This window comes from Rhinoraja longicauda, chromosome 24 (genome assembly GCF_053455715.1).
Source record: "Rhinoraja longicauda isolate Sanriku21f chromosome 24, sRhiLon1.1, whole genome shotgun sequence".
Lineage (NCBI taxonomy): Eukaryota > Metazoa > Chordata > Chondrichthyes > Rajiformes > Arhynchobatidae > Rhinoraja > Rhinoraja longicauda.
In genome coordinates, this window is record NC_135976.1 from 20,966,705 (window position 1) to 20,990,869 (window position 24,165).

At 39.4% G+C, this 24,165-nt stretch overlaps 1 protein-coding gene across 1 annotated transcript in view; it reads right to left on the reverse strand.

Annotated features, from left to right (window-relative positions):
- Positions 1 to 1,782: 1,782 nt before the first annotated feature.
- LOC144605219 (uncharacterized) overlaps positions 1,783 to 24,165 on the reverse strand; it is a 38,431-nt gene continuing 16,048 nt past the window's right edge. Inside the window, exons 5-10 of the mRNA XM_078420318.1 lie at positions 18,897 to 19,037; positions 17,238 to 17,398; positions 15,509 to 15,607; positions 14,217 to 14,362; positions 2,553 to 2,637; positions 1,783 to 1,842 (exon numbers count right to left, since the gene is read on the reverse strand). Of these exons, the coding sequence (XP_078276444.1) occupies positions 1,783 to 1,842; positions 2,553 to 2,637; positions 14,217 to 14,362; positions 15,509 to 15,607; positions 17,238 to 17,398; positions 18,897 to 19,037 (692 nt within the window). The remainder of the gene's footprint in view (positions 1,843 to 2,552; positions 2,638 to 14,216; positions 14,363 to 15,508; positions 15,608 to 17,237; positions 17,399 to 18,896; positions 19,038 to 24,165) is intronic.

Below are 24,165 nucleotides of genomic sequence, written 5' to 3' on the forward strand. Positions count from 1 at the left end.
TTCTTCAAAAGCCCACCAAAAGGATCCGCACAAGCGCGGCTGGTGTTATTACCATCTACGATGGGGTGGAGAAGCCCGCAACTGCCACTCACCTTGCACCTTCTCGGGAAATGCCTCGGCCGATCGTACATAGAGGCGGTTGCGATTGGCCAGAACCGACACCTCTACATCCGAGATCGATTCACGGACACGGAATTTTTGGTTGACACGGGAGCCATAGTCAGCATCGTGCCGCCGACCGACCTCGAAACCCGATCGGGTAAGTCAGGGCCTACCCTCATCGCGGTTAACGGCAGCCCCATCCGCACGTACTGTACGCGGACAATGTCCCTGGCTTTCGGCACCCGCACGTACGAATGGCCATTCATCATCGCGGAAGTCGGTCAGGCGATCCTGGGCGCAGATTTCCTCTGGGCCTTTTCACTAGTCCCTGATGTCCGCGGTAACGGCCTTCGACCCTCCGCCAGCAGCGATGAGCCCGCCACTCCACCGGCCACCACCCCGCCCAGCCCGACTGTCCAGGCCGTCGTCGCGGCCCCCGACCCGTATGCTGCAGTCCTGGCAGAGTTTCCGGAGCTGCTCGTTCAGCGGTTCGACGCCCCTTCTGCCCGGCACAGTGTAGTCCACCACATCCGCAACGAGGGACCCCCCGTCTTCGCTAGGGCCAGGAGGTTACCGCCCGACAAACTGGTGGTGGCACGGGCAGAATTCCGGAGTCGAACCCTCAGATTGGCCAGCAAGGTCATGTGTGAGTGCAACCGTAGGGATTGGTCCAGGGAGTTGAGCCCGCTGATTGGACAGCGTCGTCACGTGTGGTTTTGGCGCCCAAAACCAGTCAGTTAGGAGACTTCTTCGAAGTGAACAGTTAGAATTAATGGTTGTCTGTAATCTCGTTCGTTAAACTTTGTAATCGAATGTTGCTGTCGCAATAAACTTCTTCAACAAAGAACGAGCCTCCAGACTCGCCATACCCAATGTTGGGGGAGTCCAGAACCAGAGGACACAGTCTATGAATAAAGAGAAGGTCATTTAAAACTGAGGTGAGAAGAAACTTTTTCACCCAGAGAGTTGTGAATTTGTGGAATTCTCTGCCACAGAAGGGAGTTGATGCCTATTCACTGGATGAATTTAAAAGAGAGTTAGATAGAGCTCTCGGGCTAGTGGAATCAAGGGATATGGGGTGAAGGCAGGCATAGGTTACTGATTGTGGATGATCAGCCATAATCACAATGAATGGCGGTGCTGGCTCGAAGGGCCAAATGGCCTCCTCCTGCACCTATTTTCTATGTTTCTCTGTTTGCTCTCAATCCTACACTGGTCCACTCTCTAACTATCCAACTAATGAATTTGCCCCGCATCTTACCCTCATGCAAAACTCATAAATGTTACAGTCCAGTCAAAATACACCTTGCTATTGCCTTGACATGGTCCATCTCTGTCTCCATCTCAGGGAATAAGGTAGCCATTAACAATACGGGCCCACAGGCGTCACGGCTACCTTGACAGCTGCAACACCTTACTAGAAGAATATCTATTGCAGTTACAGGAACTAGGATACAATCACTTGCAAACAACATACGATATGGATATGCAAACATACCAGCTACTATGATTATGCTTCCTCTCTCCCTCATTCTTGCGAGAATATTTAATTTCCCAATCCCTCCATCTGTAAAAATGTTAGGTTTCATAGAGAACCCATCTACATCCACGTCCTAGAACTAAATCAAATACAGTATCCGAATTGTCATTCAGTCACAGGCGAACAAGGAAACAGTCGGTCTAGGCGCAGTCAAAATTTATTACAAGCACTGGGACATCATAAAAGAAGAGACATTCTGGCTATTTTAGCAAATAATTAAGGCTCAAGTGTTAGCATTGCTGCGAAGCCATATTTGTTACTCCTTTCTTCCCTGCACTTTGTGCATATGAGCCTTATGACGCTACGTATCTTTGTATCTGCACCCTTATGGGATGTGCCTTAAATAAGGGGTTAGTGCATCCGAAATGTTAAACTTGGAAAATATATGATTAGTTCAAAAGAAACGGAAGAGAAAATGTTTGATGAAAACGTACGTTCAAACAGGGTAGTGATTGTTAAAACGATGATGAGATGGGCACGAGAGAACGAAGCACAAATTGTGTTCGTTTAATTCCAAGTAGGTGATGTAATTCGAGAAGAACCAAGAGAAGAGTCAAGAGACATGTCTTCTTGAGAAAGTTAGAAAGAAATCTCATCGGTATTTTCACATTCAGAACTTTCCAAAATCTTACTCTTAGTCCTCTTCAACTCAGATCATGCTCAGAAGCACACTGGGAGAGATACATCTCTTGCAGTTGTGCCTGTAGAGATAAATGAAGGGAATTATTTTACCAAAAGTCACTCGAGAAGGAAAGGTATTAACAGCATGACATTATTCACACACCAAGGAAAAAATATATATAGAGAATGCAAATAAATGAAATAATGAAGGAAAATATACTAATACTAAAATGAAGAGAGTATTTTAAAAGCAGACATAAAGATGTTGCCAGGATAGGGCGGGAAATACCTTTTTCTCAAACAAGGTGTTCTGAACATAGCCAAGGTTCACCTGGAGTCTCTTTCTCTCCTTCCTGCATAGTTTAGGTTTGGTGCTGGAGATTAAAAAAGTCAACTTTAGCTAGAACCAGAATACAATTATTAGATTAAACCTGGTGATCTACTGCAGATTATTTGCAAAGAAAACATCTGAGAAGTTATTTAACTCTATGTCTTTGACGGCTGTGGAGGCCAAGTCATTTGGGTATTTTTAAGACAGACTGACAGATATTGATTAGTAAGTGTGTCAAGGGTTATGGGGAGAAGACAGGAGAATGGCATTGAGAGGGAAAGGCAGATCAGCCAAAATTGAATGGCGGAATATACTAGATTGACCGAATGGCCTACTACTCCTATGACTTATAAATTTATGAACTTTTGTCTTGCCTAATTCCTACGAGGAAACACGTGTATTTATAAATACACGTGTATGTCCCACATCCTTTCGTCCGTACCACTATCCAGAAACTGCTCAGCTTTTAGAGACCTATGTTATGTACATAGATTATGGAACTTTTCCTGAAGGTTCTGATTTATATACATGCAGCTGATGCCAGTCCTTCCAGAAATATGCATCTACTACACCTAAAGTAGGTAGTCCGTATTGCACTACTTTAATACATTCATTAAACTTTTATCAAGTCTAGGTGTGCTGACATAAAAGTAAATTGCTGCAGAATTATCTTTAGATTTATTTCAGATTTTAACCATTTGCATCATTTTGCTTTTCGATGGCATGTGTACATCCATCCATATCTTTCAGATCTTAGGTGAATATTTGAGTAGATTGTGTGGTCAATGGTGTACTTTATTTTCTTTTTCTGCAGATATATGGCAAATAATGTGTATTTTGAGGCTGCCTGTGGATGGCGGAAATATAAAACTTATTTGCTTGTAAGATTTCAGGAGCTTTTGAAAACTGCTGAGGATGTTGGGCAGTGCATTGAATTTGTATGTGATTGAGCACAATCAAGTGATTGATTCAGTTAGACACAAAAAGCTGGAGTAACTCAGTGGGGCAGGCAGCATATCTGGAGAAAAGGAATGGATGACGTTTTGGGTCGAGACGCTTCTTCAGACTCAGTTTCATCGGGTCAAGACCCTTCTTCAGACTTCAGATTCAGTTAACTCAACTAATGGAGATAACAGGTCAGCTGAATTTTCCACTCAATCCAATTAAAATGGAAAATATTTCAAGTTCAGTGAATTTGGAGAGAAGTGACAAACACATATAATCAAAGAATGGGAATATGGGAGGAGGTATTAAAAAGAAAATTCAAAAATTATAATAGTACAATATTCTATGGAAAGACATCCGCTTGATAAAATGACAATAACTACGTTGATCTTGGACTATAGTTTGAACCCATATTTCAGTGTTTATTTGTTTACAAATGACAGCATTGATATTATAATTAAAAGGCCCTACAAGGTATAGTGTTCAGTGTGTAGGAAGAAACTGCTGATGTGGGTTTGCACCAAAGTTGGACACAGAATTCTGGAGCAACTCAACAGGTCAGGCAGCATCATTGAAGAAAAGTAGTGGGTGACATTTCGGGCTAGAACTCTTCTTCAGTCTGAATATTAATTAATATAGGAGTGTAAAATATATATTTCTGCATACCAACCTAATACAAATGCTATGCCATGAATCTTAAGGCCATTCTTTGTGTGATAATGTCGCTATTATTTGCAGTTTATCTTACACTCTTCCCTCATTGTCTGCACAACATATTTCCAGCCGTGGCTCTCACTTCCTTGATCCGTCCCACCACAGATTTATGCTAGGTGACTCTTTGTTTACTTGCTCACTTGTTTCTATGCTTTTGCCTTGCTCCCCCTTGCAGTTGTTAGTTTTTAATCGTTGAATCGCCAGTTCAATTAATCCTTTTTGGCCCATCGCCATCATCCTCACCAACTAGTGCCTCTGACAGATTATATTGTCCATTTCCCTTTTTAACCAAAGCTATTTCCCTTCATTGCAACGTTACAAAAATCACCTGCAAAAGCATTTGGAAAGTAGCATCGAAATGACCATAAAACCGATCAGAATAATTAGGCCCAGCAAATAAATGCCTCCAATCAGCCAGTTCCACGTTGTACATACTATCCACTAGCAGGAAAAAAAAAAAAAAAGAACAATGACACATTTGGAATGTCAAGGTTAAACACAGAAAACCCCTCAAATTATACTCTTTATCCAGGTGCAAAGATTATTTTCACAATAGGTCTTAGATCCAGCAGTTTGGAGATGTTTGGTGGCATTGTGGTGGGATTTGGTTAGGATTATGATTTTAGTTGCCTCATTAAGCAGGGCAAGCATAAAATATACGAAATCTTCACTTCCATTAGTAACAAAATATAATCTGTTTCGGTGCATGGTATAAATATACATGTACTTTTCACTCAATGACCACAGAATGATCAGCACCAGGTGGATGTACAGTAAAGACACAACTCTGTTATTAATTCAGTCCGAAGCACTGGAAACAGCTTCACCTGTACAGGAGCCTACTGCCAGTGACTACTGGCATTGCCTTCTGCAACAAAACTCAGTCTGCCAGATAGCATTATATTTAGTCCTCTTATACGCTTCTGAAACATGAACTATCTTCACTGGGCATCTTGAAGTCCTTGCAAGATGCCAACAGTATCCGCAAAATCTTTTCAAATTATATATTCGAAAAGAGGTATTAATAAAGACTTAGTAATTATTTCGTTAGATGCGGAGAAAGCCTTTGACCAAGTGGAATGGTCTTATTTGTTTTCGGTTATGGAATTTTTTAATTTGGGAGAGAAGTTTATCACTTGGGTTAAATTATTATATACCAATCCAACAGCTAGAATAATAACAAATCAAATACTATCAAATAAATTTAATCTATTTCGAGGCTGCAGACAGGGTTGTCCTTTATCCCCACTATTGTTTGCACTTGCATTAGAACCTTTAGCTCAACGGGTGAGAATACATCCTGAAATATATGGATATGACACCACAAATACTGAAAATAAAATTTCTTTATATGCGGATGATGTATTACTTTATATCACAAACCCGGAAATTAGTATTCCAAATTTACTAAAATTAATAACTGAATTTGGATCATATTCAGGATATAGTATTAATTGGAACAAAAGTGAACTTATGCCGATAAGGGTAAATAATCTGCATATATTACAACAATTTCCTTTTAAGATAGCAAACGAAAAAATAAAATATCTTGGAATTTATGTAACAAAAAGATTTGATTCTTTATTTAAATCTAATTTTCCGCTCTTATTGAATAAATTAAATAAAAATATTTTATATTGGAAAACATTACCAATCTCAATGATAGGTAGAATTAATGCAATAAAAATGATTTTTCTTCCACAATTATTATATCTTTTCCAAATGATTCCGATATATCTTCCTAAAAAATTTTTTTTTTAAATTGATTCCATAGTCACTAACTTTATCTGGGATTATAAGAGCCATAGAATAAAAAAAGAACACTTATGTAAACCAAAAATAAATGGAGGTCTAGCTCTACCAAACTTTACGTTTTATTATTGGGCAGTCAATATTAAAAATATTAACTTTTGGTTAGTAGAGACAGATAAACAACCAACCTGGTTAATAATGGAAAAAGAAGATTGTTCGCCCTTTGAAATTAGTTCGATTTTATTCGCCAATAATAAAATAAGTAAGAAAACCTATAGTGAAAACCTTATAATAGATAGTGGAATACGTATTTGGAAACAAATAAAGAAAACATTAAAATTGGAATGTATACCACTAGCTCTTACTATTGTAAATAACATCACATTTAAACCTTCAATGATAGATAAAGGTTTTTTACAATGGAAAAACTGTGGAATTAATAAGATGGGAGATCTCTATAGGGAAAAATTTTTCCTTTCATTTCAAGAATTACAACAAATTTATGGATTACATTCAAAAGATTACTTTAGATATTTACAAATTAGAGATTATGTAAAAGCAAATACACATGAAATTAGAAATAGAAAGACAGAGATTTTAGATGAATGTTTGAATAAACACCCAAATACAGAAAAATTGATATCATATATTTATAATATTCTACTGGAAAACGACGCTCCAAGTACAGAAATATATAGACAATCATGGGAAAATGAATTAGGTCAAATTATTAGACCTGATATATGGGATGAAAGTTTACAACACATACATCACTGTTCGCTAAATGCTAGACACTCTCTTATACAATTTAAAATATTACATAGACTACATTATTCAAAAGCTAAATTACATAGTATTTTTCCAAATATATCTGCCATTTGTGACAAATGTCAGCAATTGGAAGCTAATTTAACGCACACATTCACAAACTGTAAAAAAATCACTAAATTCTGGACAGAAATATTTAAAATAATTTCGAATGTTGTTAATAGGAAGCTGATCCCCGACTCAAATTTAATAATACTGGGAATATTAGAAACAGATCAATTATTAACAACGAATCAAAGAATTTTTATTGATTATAGTTTAATAATTGGGAAAAAATTAATACTGAAATTCTGGAAAGGTCCTACATCCCCCACAATTAAAATGTGGATTACAGGAATGTCGGAGACACTTCATCTGGAAAGATTGAGACTTGTACTAGTGGACAGGTTGAATCTTTTCAGAGGAATATGGTCTCCATTTATTGTATATTTAAAGGGTCAAAATGGCTTGGTTCGAGGACTTGACCGTGGCCTGAATAATGGAATGGAGGAAGAATTATGAATAATAAATTATGGATATATCTCCAATGATAGATAACTTTTTTAATACTCCATTCATTTCTCCAATTTGGATCTCTTATTTTTATTTTATTTTTCTCTATCTTTTCCTCTCTTAAAAAAAAAGTATAGAAATATGTAGGACACAATTGTTAATATTAATAATATCACGAATGTATGTAATAAGTAAATTTTGTTAATATGTATTTATGTTTAATAAAAATATTTATCAAAAAAAAAATCTTTTCAAATTACGGAAATTATAAGAGAACCAAGATTTTTATCCTTTCTAGGCCAAGAAACACATCATTTAACAGCTAATTACAGTGTCAGGTCTATTGTGTTGGCTCGATACCAATCCAGTCTAAATCAAAACTCTTGTCCCGAGCTCTGTCGTGGACAGTAGAAAAGATTCCTGATTGTGCTGAAACCTTCTTTGGAAAATACAACATCCGTGTTTATCTGGGATGAGACATGGCTTTTGAAAGTGGAGAAAGAACAATCGGTAAGATGTTGTGAACCTCCGAGGCCCTGCATTGGGAGCTCACAGGTCGGAGTAGGTGCCGATTGACGCAGCATGATCAATCTCAACTCATACAACTTTAAGGGGTTTCTTAAGGGGTTGGACAGGCTAGATGCAGGAAGATTGTTCCCGATGTTGGGGAAGTCCAGAACAAGGGGTCACAGTTTAAGGATAAGGGGGAAGTCTTTTAGGACCGAGATGAGAACGTTTTTTTTCACACAGAGAGTGGTGAATCTGTGGAATTCTCTGCCACAGAAGGTAGTTGTGGCCAGTTCATTGGCTATATTTAAGAGGGAGTTAGATGTGGCCCTTGTGGCTAAAGGGATCAGGGGGTATGGAGAGAAGGCAGGTACGGGATACTGAGTTGGATGATCAGCCATGATCATATTGAATGGCGGTGCAGGTTCGAAGGGCCGAATGGCCTACTCCTGCACCTATTTTCTATGTTTCTATGTTTCTAATGCAAACAATTCGTCCTCGACCGCCTCGAGAATAGCGAAAAAGATGAAAACAGTGCTCGATGCGGCAACGAAATTCGGGTGCTTGTGAGGCATACTGCGTTTGATGAATACCTCGGTGATGTGATGGGTGTTTTGCCAGGGCCGTCTTAACGCATGGGCCTGATGGGCACTTGCCCGGGGCCCCACGAGCATAGGGGCCCCATGCTGATCTGTGTATGTTAAGTGACGCAATAAATAAATACTACTTTAAAAATGTAGGTTCAATAAGTGCTTTTTTCGCAACATTTTCGGTCACTAAGTGCTTCTCACAGTGATCTGTAAGTGCTTTTCGCAACAATGTAGCACCCTAAGTCCATCGCTAAGTGCTTTTCGGTAAGTGCTTTTCGCCGGCACGACAGGGGGGGGGGGGGGGCTGGTAGGGAAAGGGGGGTGGGGGAGAGTAATGGTAGGGGCCCCAGTACACTGCTTTGCTCGGGGGCCCATAATGCTGTAAAAACGGCCCTGTGTTTTGCTGGAATGTTCCTGAGGGAGCTTTGAGCTATACCTACCTGCCTGTTCAAAACACAAAAACCCCACTTTTTCCCATGAATGACACACAGGAGATGAATTATGCTGATTGCATAAGAAAAGATGTTGAGAGCAGTAACTGTTACAGATATAGACCTATGTTGCTCCATTAAGCATTGGTGCAATCCAGTTTGAACACGGAATAGCTCCGGATGCATTTCTCACAGAAACTAATTGAGTCAGAGGAGTGGAAATGGGTGGTAGATGGGAAAAGACGAGTTTGATATACCATACACCTACTCACCTTACACAATCGATTAACCAGACTCTACCATTCTGGAACACAAACTGTTTATAACAATAATATTAACAAGGAATCATACCGCCCAGATCATCAAAGATTTTGTGACTTCCTCTCCCATAATATCGGGAAGATTTTCTCTTGGTGTATTAGAAATTATGAAACTTGTTAACAGAGTCAGCGGTACCAGGAATGCCGAAGAACTGAAGAATATACGCTTGATCCAGGCTGCCTTATTCTTTGAATTCTGTTCGCTGAAATACAACACAGAATTACTATCCTGAGCAGGCAGCAGAACAAAGCTTCCAAAAACCCACCCAAATCACCATCAATGTCAAAAGTTGGACACGAATCAAGCCCAAATCTAAGTTATTGAGTTGCGCAGAGGTAACTTATTTACGATAAGATACTTGAGGTTAACTTAAACTCAGAATTCTGGGGAACAATAGTTGATGCAGATTTAACGATTGGCACACAACATAGTTTGCAATGTTCCATTTGAGTAAATGTTTGATTGGCAGTTGGGTACCGAGCTTGTCTTTTTACACCATCGCACCAAATCGGAATGATTGTTCGGTTGCGGACATTTATGACACTTGGCATTGGAATGTTAAAATAGGTCTGCACACATTTTGGCTGGCTTTATTCCCGATTGTCTTACTGGATGCAACAATTAATTTGATCATATATTTAAATATGTCATCTTCCCAAGCTCTGCTGGATTGAGGTTCATTTGAATCATTTAATTCCCCTTTACATGCTCTTCAACGTTTTGTTTAATATTATCATTCATAATAATATTTAGCTCAACTATTTTCTGATGCCTATTATATATGTCTCACATTAGAGGCAGATGTTCCTTAGATGACACTATATAAGATGTTAAATAACGAAATAGCTATCCATTATGTGCCCTGGATAATTCATAAGGTCATAAGTGATAGGAGCAGAATTAGGCCATTTGGCCCATCAAGCCTACTCCGCCATTCATCTTGTTGTTTTGTGCAATTCTATTCCGAAGTGACATAACGTTACATGTGATAACGATTTAGCACAAAGTTTCAAATGACATTTTCTTTTGCCACATTCATTTCCCCTTATAATTGTGCTGTTTTTCAAATTTTAATAAAAATGGAATTACATTGAATTTAGAAAAGTTAATCAAATTATGATTTTTTGAGTTCAGTTGGAAACATGTGATCTTTAAAATTGTTTTTGATCTATTCTAAAATTCTGTATTTGACTACATGCAAATCTTATTATGACATAGAATGAGGCCACTTGGCTCACTATTTATAAGCCAGCTTCCAATGGAGCAATCCTGTCAGCCTGATCACCCTTCTACTTATTTCTCCTTACTAAAGCAAACAATAATTTTCAGCAATCAATTCGACACTGGGCATTTTGTACATAGGAGGGAAAAAGAGCCTTCGGCAAGTATCGGCGAGGTTAACGTGAAAGTGTGCATCTCTGTAAACATAGAAACATTGAAACATAGAAAATAGGTGCAGGAGGAGGCCATTAGGCCCTTTGAGCCAGCACCGCCATTCATTTTGATCATGGCTGATCATCCACAATCTGTGCCTGCCTTCTCCCCAAATCCCTGGATTCCACTAGCCACTAGAGCTCTATCTAACCCTCTTTTAAATTCATCCAGTGAATTGGCCTCCACTGCCTTCTATGGCAGAGAATTCCACATTCACAACTCTCTGGTGAAAAAGTTACTTCTCACCTCAGTTTTAAATGGTCTCCCCTTAGACTGTGTCCCCTGGTTCTGGAGTCCCCCAACATTGGGACCATTGTTCGAACATCTTGCTTGTCCAGTCCTTTTATAATTTTATACGTCTCTATAAGATCCCCTCTCATCCTTCTAAACTCCAGTGAATACAAACCCAATCTTTCCAATCTTTCCTCATATGACAGTCCCGCCACCCCAGGGATTAACTTTGTGAACCTACATTGTACTGCCTCAATATCAAGGACGTCCTTCCTCAAATTTGGAGATCAAAACTGCACACAATACTCCAGATGTGGTCTCACCAGGGCCCTATACAACTGCAGAAGGACCTCTTTGCTCCTGTAATGGCAGTTTCTATACCATCTCGAAATCCCACTTCGATAGCCATTACTTCTCGGGGATGAAATGTAGTTATAGCTTACGCACACGTCGCACCCTGATATGACAAAACGAATCTTCCAAACTCCTTTTCTTCATTAATTGGTTTTATTAAAGTAGTACAAATCATAGAGTAATAAACTATTTCCCGTACTTTATCAACTGTTTCTTCTTCAAACAATATCTAGAAATTCTTGCAGTTATTACCGTATGGTTCTTACAAATATAACTGGTGCGAGCGCATGGTGAAGAACTGTATGCCCACCATCCTCCGAGTCTAAACTGACCCACAACCTCTGTTGACACACACTAGCCTCCTCCCATCTAGACACTCCCAATTACGCATTAAGTCACACCCACAAGCAGGCAAAAAAGACATAAACTAGAAATATTAAAACATAGCCATAACACAATGACAATAACTGAATTAAGCATAAATGGCTCCTACATTAAGCATAAATGGCTCCTACAGCTCCTATACTCAAATCCTCTCATTATGAAGGCCAACATGCCATTAGCTTTCCTCACTCCCTGCAGTACCTGCACGCTTACTATCAGTGACTGGTGTACAAGGACACCGAGGTCTCATTGCACTTCCCCTTTACCTAATCTGACACCATTGAGATAATAATCCGCCTCTTTGTTTTTGCCGCCAAAGTGGATAACCTCACATTTATCTACATTATATTGCATCTGCCATGCATCTGCCCACTCACTCAACCTGTCCAAGTCAGCCTGCAACCTCCTAACATCCTCTTTGCAGTTTACACTGCCACCCAGCTTTGTGTCATCTGAAAACTTGCTAGTGTTACTTCTAATTCCATCATCCAAATCATTAATTGCGGCACTCCACTCGCCACTGCCTGCCATTCTGAAAAGGACCCGTTTATCCCTACTCTTTGCTTCCTGCCTACCAACCAATTCTCTATCCATGTCAATACCCTACCCCCAATACCATGTGCTCTAATTTTGTTCACCAATCTCCCGTGTGGGACCTTATCAAAGGCTTTCTGAAAGTTTAGATACACTACATCCACTGGCTCTCCTTCATCCATTTTACTTGTCACATCCTCAAAAAATTCCAGAAGATTAGTCAAGCAGGATTACCCCTTCATAAATCCATGTTGACTTGGATCAATCCTTTTACTGCTATCCAAATGCGCCATTATTACCTCTTTAATAATTGACTCCAGCATCTTCCCCATTACCGGTGTCAGGTCAACTGGTCTATAAATCCCTGTTTTCCCTCTTGCTCCTTTCTTGAAAAGTGGGATAACATTAGCTACCCTCCAATCCACAGGAACAGATCCTGAATCAATTGAACATTGGAAAATGATCACCAATGCGTCCATGATTTCTAGAGCCCCTCCTTGAGTACCCTGGGATGCAGACCATCAGAGCCTGGGGATTCATCAGCATTCAGTCCCACCATTCTACCCAATACTATTTCTTGCCTAATGCAAATTTCTTTCAGTTCCTCTGTTTCCCTAGATCCTCCATCCTCTAGTACATCTGGGAGACGTACACTTAGCATTCAGAGCCAAAGTCAAACCTGGATCCCCGAAGCTGCGAGGCAACAATACACAATCTTTCGATGCTGTTTACCCCAGACTTGAGGGTAGAATTATCCTAAAATAAACATATGTGGACCGCACTTTGTACTTCTGAATTTCGTACAGATTTACCTCTTTCTCTAATTCGTGACATTCTATAAAATGCAGCGGTAATTTTAACGAAGGTATTTGCATTTCTTTAACTTTGTCCAACTAAATTCAATTGAATTGTAGAGGAGAACATTAAATTCAAGAGCCGCAATGGAATCACAATATTGCCATCCACGCTTAAACTTATGCTCCTGTCTGCCTGTCTCCCTTCCAGTCTCTGTCTCCCTGTATCTATCGCTCTCTCTTTGCTTGTCTGTCGGTCTCTCTGCCTGTTCTGTCGGTCTCTTTGTCTACCTCTCTCTCTCTCCCTCACTGTTTTTCTGTGTTTCGCTGTCTCTCCATCCCTCTCACTTTCTTTGTCTCCTCTGAACACCAGCAACAAAAACATAGCTTAAACAGAAGAAAATGTGACATGGCCATCGCTAAAACTGACTCCAGTATGTAAAATAATGGTGCACTGAATTTGTTAGTTGATAAACAAATTCTGCTCATGCAAATATGTTTTAAAAGTCGCTTGATATGCAGATAGTTTGGAAAAGAGGCATCAAGATTCAAGGGCGAGGCAAGTTCTGGCTGTGGAAACAACCGAAGAGCAAGATGTTTTAGAAACCATTGTTGTGAAAACCTGGGGGATATTTATACATACGAATAAGCCCAAAGGGTGGATTTTAACAATGAAATTTAATTTGCCGTTTTTTTAAATGTTGATGGTCAAGATAGGATTGCGAATATATAAAATTTAGTGTGAGTAAGCTATGTAAGGTTGATGGGAGGCCGACAGAAGGACATTTGAATAATGGAGTCCTATCTGAATATTAGTGTCATAAACCAATTGGTGATGTTGCAAAACAAAGGTTTGGAAGCTGGAAAAAAAAGATTTTAGGCCAGTCCGAACTTGAAGTATGTTCCCAATACATTCTGACCAATAATCAACTGTGCTGGGTACTTCGATCGGATCTAGTTCTTGCGTAAGGTACAATATCTTTAATTTCACCATCACTGTTGGATAATATGTTTCTTCCCACTCATTTGCCCATTCTACATTACGATCTGTGGCATTCGAGTAACTGCTAATGGTCACCGTTGCCTGTTCTGTCTAGCTGCTGAACTTCCAATGGATCAAATCGAAGTAAGATGTTGCTGAAATAAGGATGTTCAATTTTCACAACTAAATATTCGTCATATCCAGCTCGGTTGCTTTGTCCATTTCTTCAGTTTATTCCTTTACATAATACTGGTAATGTGATTAATTTCCAATGTTATTAATCCGTTTCACTGCACCAGTCCTGCACACCGTGTGTTGTGGCATTTTACCTGCTCTCCTTGAGCTGCTGCTGTGCTGCGTTGATTATTTGTCCGCAGTCCTTCTCAAGCTGGTCCAACGTGTTCTGAACTGTTCGGTTTATTGTTTTTTCTATGGTTGCACACACCTCTTGGATCTGATTCACACAACGCGATGGCTGTCATTCCAAAAACATAAAAAGGCATGAGAACAGATGTATTAACATACAGAAACACAAAGTATATATCTCCTTATACATATGGATGACTCAAGTGAACCTTTCCGATATCTCTGTTCCTTGCTTATTGAACTGAGAACCCGAGATTGTTTCTTGCATTCGAGAGTGCAAAAATAGTATGACAGCATAAGAAGTGGAATTAGAAATACTTGCAAAGGATGTTTGAACTAATATCTTTTTAAATTGACAGACATTTGAAATTGATGCAACATGTCAAAGAGCCCTTGAATGCTTTTTTTCTTTCTCCACAGATAGACACAAATTGCTGGAGTAGATCAGCGGTTGAAGGAAGCACTGGAAAAAATGGATAAGCAGCATTTCTGATCCATCCGTTCTTCAGTCTGATGGCAGTTGGAGAAACTGAACAAAAAACTGGAAGCAAAACCAGGCAGGACAAAACACTCAGGCAACAGGTGAGCTCAGGCGAGGGGGTTCCCTGTTACGTAGATTGTTGGACAAAGGTTAGATATAGAAATAGGAGTCTGCCCAACATAGTTGCGAACTGTGAAGCTGGCTAATTGACTTTTAGTGCAGTATTTTTTATTAAACAAGGGGAATGGGGCAAAATTATAAAATCTCTCAGTCATTGAGTTTGCTGCCCACTGGTTTCAGTGCATTTTGCTGTCATAAGGTCTTTATGAAAGAAGGCCATTGACTGATTTTGGAATGCTGAACAATGTACGTTTATACATTTCACATGACATATCCGGGAACAAACAAGAAAATACGAAGTAGGTATCCATCCAGTTTGAAATCAACTTCAGAGAAGCAACATAAGGCATCCATCCAAAACCAATCATAATGTATAAAGGAAATCAGTTCACTGCACAAATTCCATGGACATTTATATGATGACAAAACATGCTAACATTCCGTCATTGCGTTAAATTAAGAAATTAATTACAAATCAAACAATAAAAGCACCATCAATTTTAAGGCCAATCTAGCCCATTACTTACTGCTATTTGCCCAGGAAATCGATAGTATTCATTTGTCGTGCTTGCACTTTGGACTATACATGTATACTGCATGGGGATCATTTCTACTGGTTTCTTATATATTGTGTTAAAATTAAAAATCCATTACCCTATCTAGGTCTGGGATGTAGATGGTTGGCATATCAAAGCCGCATTTGTTCAACCCTGGTCGTTTGCACAGTTCTTGTACTATCTGCATCATTACTCTCTGGAAGAAGCAAAGGAAACACATAAATATGCCATATAATTTGCCGTTTTTAGCAAAGAATAACAACTTATTAGGCATTGTCCCATTGACCCGAGTCTATTGTTAACCTCCAAAATCCGACCCCACCCAAAAAAGTGCACGATTCAACAATTGTATTTGAAATAAAGTCGCTCTTGCTGTTCCAACAACCATAAGAAATTAACTACACCATCAGGGCTTGCTGTTCAGTTTGCACAATAATGCAAAAATTGCTTTATAAATTAAGGACTTATTAAAGGAATGAATGTTGTCAACGTCATTGTCTGATTCAAATTCTCCTGCCCCTGACACCCGTAAAAATCAAGAATCTATCAATCTCCACCTTTAAAATATCCATTGACCTGGCCTCCACACCCTTCTGTGGCAATGAATTCTACAGATTAACCTTCCTCTGTCGAAAGGAAATTCTCTTTATCTCCTTTCCAAAAGTACGTTCTTTTATTCTGAGGCTATGGCCTCTGGTCCAGGACTTCCCATTTGTGGAAACATCCTCCCCACATCCACTCAATACAGAACTTTCACTATTCGATAAGTTTCAATGAGGACCCCCTCATCCTTCCAAACAGCGGGTAAAGCCGTCAAAATGCTCGTCATTTATTAATCCAGTCATTCCTGGAATCATTCCTGTAAACCTCCTCTGGACTCTCTACAACACCAGCAGAGACTCCACTTCCTGAGGATCCTCAGGAAAACCAACCTGCAGGAGAAGCTCATGTTGTCCTTCTATCGCTGCTCCATCGAGAGTGTGCTGGCATACTGTATAACCACATGGTATGCCAGCTGCTCAGAAAAGGACAGGAAGGCCCTTCAGAGGGTCATCACGACGGCCCAGAAGATCATCGGCTGCTCACTGCCCTCCCTGGAGCACCTGTTCAGACTACGCTGCCTCAGTAGAGCAGGCAAAATAATTAAAGATCCATCCCACCCCGGCCACCGTCTGTTTGTTCATCTGCCCTCTGGTCGACGTTTCAGGTCGATCAAATCCCGAACAAACAGACTTAAGAACAGTTTTTACCCCAGGGCCATACGAGAACTGAACACTACCTTTGCACTAGGCAACACCGTTAAAAAATCTTGTACTTAATATAATTGTATTTAATTGTATTTATGTATTTATTTGTTTTTGCATTTATTGCATATATGTTTGTACGCACCGTCAGGATTGGCTATTTTTTAATTTCGTTGTACTCGTTGCAATGACAATAAATGAATATTATTATTATTATTATTATCCTTCCTCAGATATATGGTCAAAAACTGCTCACGATACTCCTAATGCGGTCTGACCATTGTCTTATAAAGTCTCAGCATTACATCCCGGTTTTTACATTCTCATCCTCCTGAAATAAATGCAGGCATTGCATTTGGCTACCTTACTACTACCTATTCGACTTACAAATTAACTTTTTGGAAATCCTGCAACAGCACTTGTTTGCACCTCCGATTGCTGAATTCCTCCCCCATTTAGAAAATAGTCTACACCTTTATTACTACTACCAAAATGCATGATTCCACACTTTGCTACACTGTACTCCATCTGCCAGGAAATCACGGAATTTCGCAATGTATGTTGTAAGATTTCTGACAGTACCTGTCTGTCAGTTTCAGGGCCAGCTTCATCAGCTTTGCTGAGGTAGAACTTTAGTTTATTGCCCTGGTTCTCGTTTAGCTTTTCCACAATGTTCAGGGTCCGTTTGCAGAGGGCCTGGCCCATTGGATCAAAGAAGACAAAGATTAAATCAGCCTGTTCACCTGTGGGTCGAAAGCATGACAACAGTCCGGTAAAGCACCAGTTGCAGACTTGCACACATTATTTAATAATAATAATATAATAATAATAATAAGCATTTATTTTATATAGCGCCTTATCGGGTGCTCAAAGCGCTTTACAAAAACAATCAACATAAAAACAAACAGACAAACTATCCTAACGGAAAAGCGGCGAATAAACAACGCCAGCGTCCTCTCACGTCAGGGTCCGGCAGTAGACAACAAAAAAGCACAGGACACACAGATACAATTTTTACACAAACAGCCATCACAGTGATTGCTCTAGGCATACCCTCACTGTGATGGAAGGCAAAGTCTTATCTCCTCCTCATTCTTCTCCCATGGTGCCACGAGGTGATCGAGGCTCCCAACTTTTTGAAGCCCCCACCGGGCGATGGAAAGTCCCAGGGCCGAGCCGAGCAGGCCGATGAAAGTCCTGAGCCCCCACCGGGCGATGGAAAGTGCTGCGGCCGGGCCACGCAGGGCGATGAAGGGCCTGCGAGCGGGTCAATCGTACCTCGCGCTTCGGGGCGGTCGAAGCTGCTACGGCTGGAGCTCCCAAAAACCGGTCGCCAGCCAGGGACCTGCGAACTCCCGATGTTGCGGTCTGCAGGGCCCACGGCCGAAGCCTCCGAGATGGTAAGTCCAGGCCCTGCGACCGGAGTCTTCAAGGTCGATCCCAGCTGGAGGCCGCCGACTCCACGATGTTAGGCCGTAGCGCGAACGGAGATACGACACGGTAAAGGTCGCATCTCCGTTGAGGAAGAGATTAGAAAAAAGATTTCCCCCAACCCCCCCACCACCCCCCCACATACACAGAGTTAAAAATAGAACAAAACGTACATTAAACGATGACAATAGACAAAAAACAGAAAAAAGACAGAGAGACTGCCGGTGAGCCGCAGCTGCAGAACACAGCCACGCCCCCTATTTAAGCATCTCCCTTCCTTAATCCCATTAATCTAAGTTCTCTACAATAATCACTCACCTGGTTTCCTACTGTAAAACAACGTAGGTTTTCATCAAACCCAACGTTAAAGTCACAGAGTTGTACAGCATTCAAGCAACTCTGGCCCACCTCATCCAGTTGACCATCATGCGTATCTATACTACTCCCATTTAACTGCATTAGTTCGCTGCCCTTTATACACAACTTATTCCAGTACCTGTCCTGATGTTTCTTTAATTAAGTTTCTGTCCCTGACACTACCATTTCATCTGATAGCTCATTTCATATACCCAGTATATTATGTGTGCAATGTACCCCTTTTAGTATACTTCCACTCGCCTTAATTTTTATTTTTAAGTAACTTTCTTACTTGAGAATAAATTTCCGAGCTCACATCGGATGATGGGATTGCAACACATCTCCAGATCAATTATCCAGGACTCAGGATATTAGACCAGTAAGTAAGCAACCTAGTATGACATCCCCTTTGCAATATCAACATCCGTCTCACTGAAAGATTTAGTCTCTTACCCAGTTGGGTAAGAGCTTTGTCAACATCGAACTCGTATGTCATGTCACCATCCACGAGCCCTAGGGTATCGATAAAGACCACTAAGTTAAACATCTTCTGCTTAGAAACACTGATCTCGGTGGACAGGTATACTTCCAACCCTGGAGAATAGATAGCGAACAGTGAACCGGAAAAACAGGATATGTTATACCATTGTTTTATGTAGTGTCAGGGAGGGGTGCTGTACGTTTCATAAATGGAAGTATTCTCTATATAACAATATTCCTTCATACCAAATATTTTCATCAGTAAACATATTCATTGCATTATGTCATGTACAAGATACAAAACAACAATGGCATTTCTAAAACACATTAGTGATCCGTGAACTTCCCATCTGCAACTTTTTTTGTGGTAGACCCTTTTCTGGTGTAAATTTTAAATTTAAATATATTTATTGATCCCATATTTATATGTTTCCCTTTCAAAATTTCGGAGCCTTCCGTTATGAAAGGATATCCCTATGCACATCACAAAGAACAACCGACTCTCTGGAAGAAGTCAGCGTGCCAAGCACCATCTGTGGACATGAATAGGGAGTCGACGTTTCAAATTAAGATATTTCGTTCAGATGAAGAGTCTCGACCGAAACATCGATTATTGATCTCTCTCCACAACTGAAGTCTGATCAGTTGAGTTCCTCCAGCAATTAATTTTCCTTTGCTTCAGACACTAGAATTCTCATGCTTTCAGGTGCACATCATGTTGTCTCCCAACTCCCAGGTATTAATCCCGGTGTTACATCAATTCTTATCGACATGCTAATGAACTTAATTCTCAAATACTCCCCTAACACAGACGGGTGTCCTACCCAGAAACAAAAATTGTTTTATAAAGGCCTCATTGTTCCTTTATGCATCTGCGCCCTTAGATATGTATTGTGTGCATGAGCATGCAGAGGAGGGGAAAATAGCAGCATAGAAGATAGTGGGAGAATGTGTGTCTGCTGTTGAAAGAAAGGATGGCAGGGGTGGGGGGTGTATTAATTGAAATGTGCCCTAGACCAATCAAGCAGAATACGACTTGCTGATCTTCTACTTTGCATGTGGCCTCACTAGAGGAGGCCAAGACAGAAATGACCATATGGGAATTGGGTGGAAGATAAAGTGGATAACAATCCTGCGCTTTTTCCCACCTCAGTATATGCAACACAAATCCCTGAAACTCCTCATTTCCTTCTTATTACTGCATAGAAAATTACGGCACAGGAACAGGCTCATCAGCCTACAATGTCTGTGCCAAAAATGATGCCAAGGTAAACTAATTTCATCTGCTTGGATGATCCATATCACTCCAATCCCAGCACATCCATATGCCCATTTAATGCCTATCTGTCTCCACCTGCACTCCCAGCAGCACTAGTCAGCTAGCCATGATCCTCTGGCTAAAAAAATATACCCGTTCATCTCTTTTGAACTTTGCCGCTTTCACCTTGATGTTATGCCCTCTAGTCTTTGGCATTTCCACCATGGTTCTGATTGTTTATTCTCACTATGCCTCTCATGTTATAAACATCTAACATGATGTACAGAAGAAAAAAAATGTACAGAAGAACATCTGATGTACAGAAGAAAAAATCTAAGATTGGTCAGACACTCCTTATAACTAATAACCTCGAAACCAGGCTGCATTCTTGTAACCCTCTTCTGTCTGCATGCTCGCAAAAGTCTCCGCATCTTCCCTTTAATGGGTCAACCAGGACAGCACGTAATGCTCCAAAAGCAGTCTAAATTAAGTCCTATAAAACTGCACCATCACTTCTTGATTCGTATACTCAATGACCCGACCAATGAAGGCAAGCATACTATACACCTTATTTGCTACTCTACTTATGTTGCCAGCTTCAGGGACCTATAGAATTGGACCCACAGTTTCTGTTAAGGGTCTGGCCATTAACTGTAAGCTTTCTCCTTAAATGCGATCTCCCAAAGTGCTACATCTCACACTTGATTGAATTAAACTCCATCTGCTATTTATCCGAAGATTATTTCTGAACCTGATATATACCAGTAGTGTATTTTTACTGCCTCCCTCTTCGTCATTCAATTTTCTTGCGAATGGGAGCAAATCGTATCTTGATGATCCATTCCAATAGCTCCCCTGCCACTGATGTGAGGCTCACCGGCCTACAAGTCCCTGGATTCCCTCGACTTACCTTCTTAGTAAAGGAATATATTGGCTACTCTCTGGTCTTCGAGCTATGGCTAGAGAAAATAGAGATGACTTTATCCTTATCCTTTTGATTTCAAAGAACATATAAAAGGCCTTGGGATTTTCTTTAACCCATCTCACCAAAGGCATTTCATTGCCCATTCTGGCATTTATAATCGCCCGCTTTATTTTTTTCCTGCTTGCTTTATATTACTCAAATGTTCTGTCTGATCGCATCTTCTTAAACCTTACAGATACTTTTTTCCTTTTGACCAGATTTACAACTTTTACACCCATGGTTCCCTTCCTTTGCCATGATTATCTCTTCCCTTTACTGGAACATGTCTGCCCTGTACTTTGATTAACTGGCGTTTAAAGAACACCAACATTTCAGATGTGGATTTATCCAATAACAGCTTGTCCCAATTTATTTTCTCTCGCTCCTGCCTAATAACGATATGATCTGCCTTCCCCCAAGGTCCAGAGTTATCTCTATTCAAACAACCTTAAAACTTATGGAACTGTTGTGATCACTATCCCCCAAATGCTCTTTCCCTGAAACACAAATTCACTACCGCGGTTTGTAAGGAATTGTAACTGAACCCATCTTTTGTCCACAAAGACAATAGAATTCTTGATTTTCAATATCCTCAGGTAGGAAAATTCTATTATTATACATTAAGTGTCATCTCTGAAACATTAATGCTAAGAGCAAATGTAAAGACAATCACTAGCACAAAACAATAGATCTTACCCAAACCTGTCATCACCTTCTACTCAGCCTGCTGGCCGAAGCCTCGGCATTTACCCTGTACACCGCACTTCACCCCAACATAGCCTCGCACCCAATACACCCTATGCCTTCCCTTCTTCTTGTCTGTTGGACGTCCCAGTGAGCCAGTGAAATTTTAAAAGCCCCTACTGGCTTTAAGGGTTGAAATCCACTGCCTCAGCCAATCCAGCAGCTCCTCTTTGAAATTTCCCATTGCTTCTGAAGTTAACTGCACTGGAAATTAGTTTCCTTTACCTGTCACATTCTTCTCTTATTTTTTCATTATCCAATCCTCAATATCCGTGCACATTCACATTCCCTTTTTCTTATTATCCGCAGCTTCCAGCCTTGCATGACCGTTCTGGTCTTGAAATGATCGCCTCTCATTTTATAATAATAATAATAATAATGCATTACATTTATATAGCGCTTTTCATATACTCAAAGACTTTGAATTAACTTTTCAAAGATTTCTCTGATCCGCGAAATGTTTCCAATGTTTTCTGTTTTAACCCCCTCTTCTCATTATTGGGAATATAATACAAGGGGGGGGGGGGATCCCTGCGATTTCTAACTCAGTATAAGAATGATGATCTATGAACAATGTTGTGAGGAGGAATATCTCAATGTAATTCTCCATTTTTCAGAAAAATCTAAATTTTGTTCTCTGTTTTTCTTGAAATTGCTCTGTCAATGCCTCAGATTCTTTCCTTTTTTTAATTTTTTAAAAAAAAATTTGAAAAGCATATGTACAAATAGAAATAAAAGACACATTTGTTACAGAGTTCTTACATAGCTTCAATTTTAAAATTTTTAAAGAGAGAAAATAAAAAAAATAAAGAAGAAAGGAAAAAAAAACAAAAAAAAACTATAAACTATTGGGAAGAGAGAATAAGATGATTAAAAAAAAAAGATATAACTGTAAAAATTAAAGGGAGTAGATCCGGGAGACAATAACCACAGTTGTACATCCAACCCCTAACTCAAGTTTCAACTTTTAATTTAAAATTTTTATTTTAGTCCTGTGCCAAACCCATTTACTTTTCTAAAAATTCAATAAATGGAGACCATATTTTAAAAAATAACTCAGGTTTGTCAATTAAGGCAAATCTTATTTTTTCCTAATGCAGGGTCTCTGTCATTTCCGTAGTCCACATTTTAATTGTGGGGGTTATTGGTTTTTTCCAAAATTTAAGTATTAATTTTTTCGCAGTTATTAGACTGTAATCAAGAAAATGTACCTGACTTGTTGTAAAGTTTGTAGTATGTTCTCATAATCCTAATATAATTAATTTTGGATCCATATCCAATTGCTTGTTAATAACTTTAGAAACTATTTTAAAAATCTCCAACCAGAAGTTTTGCATTTTTATACAAGTTACGAAAATATGAGTTAAATTAGCTTCTTGAAATTGACATTTATCACAAATAGGAGAGATACTAGGAAAAATCCTATTTAATTTCGTCTTCGAATAATGTAACCTATGTATTATTTTAAATTGTATTAAGGAATGTCTAGTATTTAATGAACATTGGTGTATATGTTGTAAACTTTCATCCCATATATCTTGCATTATGAGTTGATTCAATTCGTCCTCCCATGCTCGTCTATAAGATTCTGATGACGGAATGTCAGTGTCTAGGAGAGTATTATAAATAAAGGATATTAATTTATTTGAATTATAATGTCGATTCAGGCATACATCAAGTGTTTCTGGACCTCTAAACTTATATTCTTGCATGTGTAATTTTACATAATCTCTAAGTTGTAAATATCTAAAATAATTATTAACATGTAATCCGTACTTCTGCTGTAAATCCTGAAAAGAAAGAAAAGTTCCCTTATGATAAAGATCTCCCACCCTTTTAATTCCATAACTTTTCCATTGAGCAAATCCTCTATCTAAGACAGACGGTTTAAAAGAAGGGTTATTCGCAATAGGAAGGAAAACAGATAATTTACTCAATTTTAACGTAAGATTTAATTGTTTCCAGGTACGGATAACACTGTGTATAATGGGATTACCTCCATATGTTTTTTTATTTAAATTTATTGGAGCTAAGAGGATCGCACCAATATCAAATGGTAAACAATCCTCTTTCTCCATCTTTAACCAATCCGGTTGTTGATCAGAATCATCCAACCAGCAGGTTATATTTTTAATATTAACCGCCCAATAATAAAATAAGAAGTTAGGTAAGGCAATTCCTCCATTAGCTTTAGACTTACATAGATGTCTTTTGTTTATTCTACGAGTCTTGTAGTCCCAAATAAAATTAGTAACAATTGAATCAATTTAAAAAAA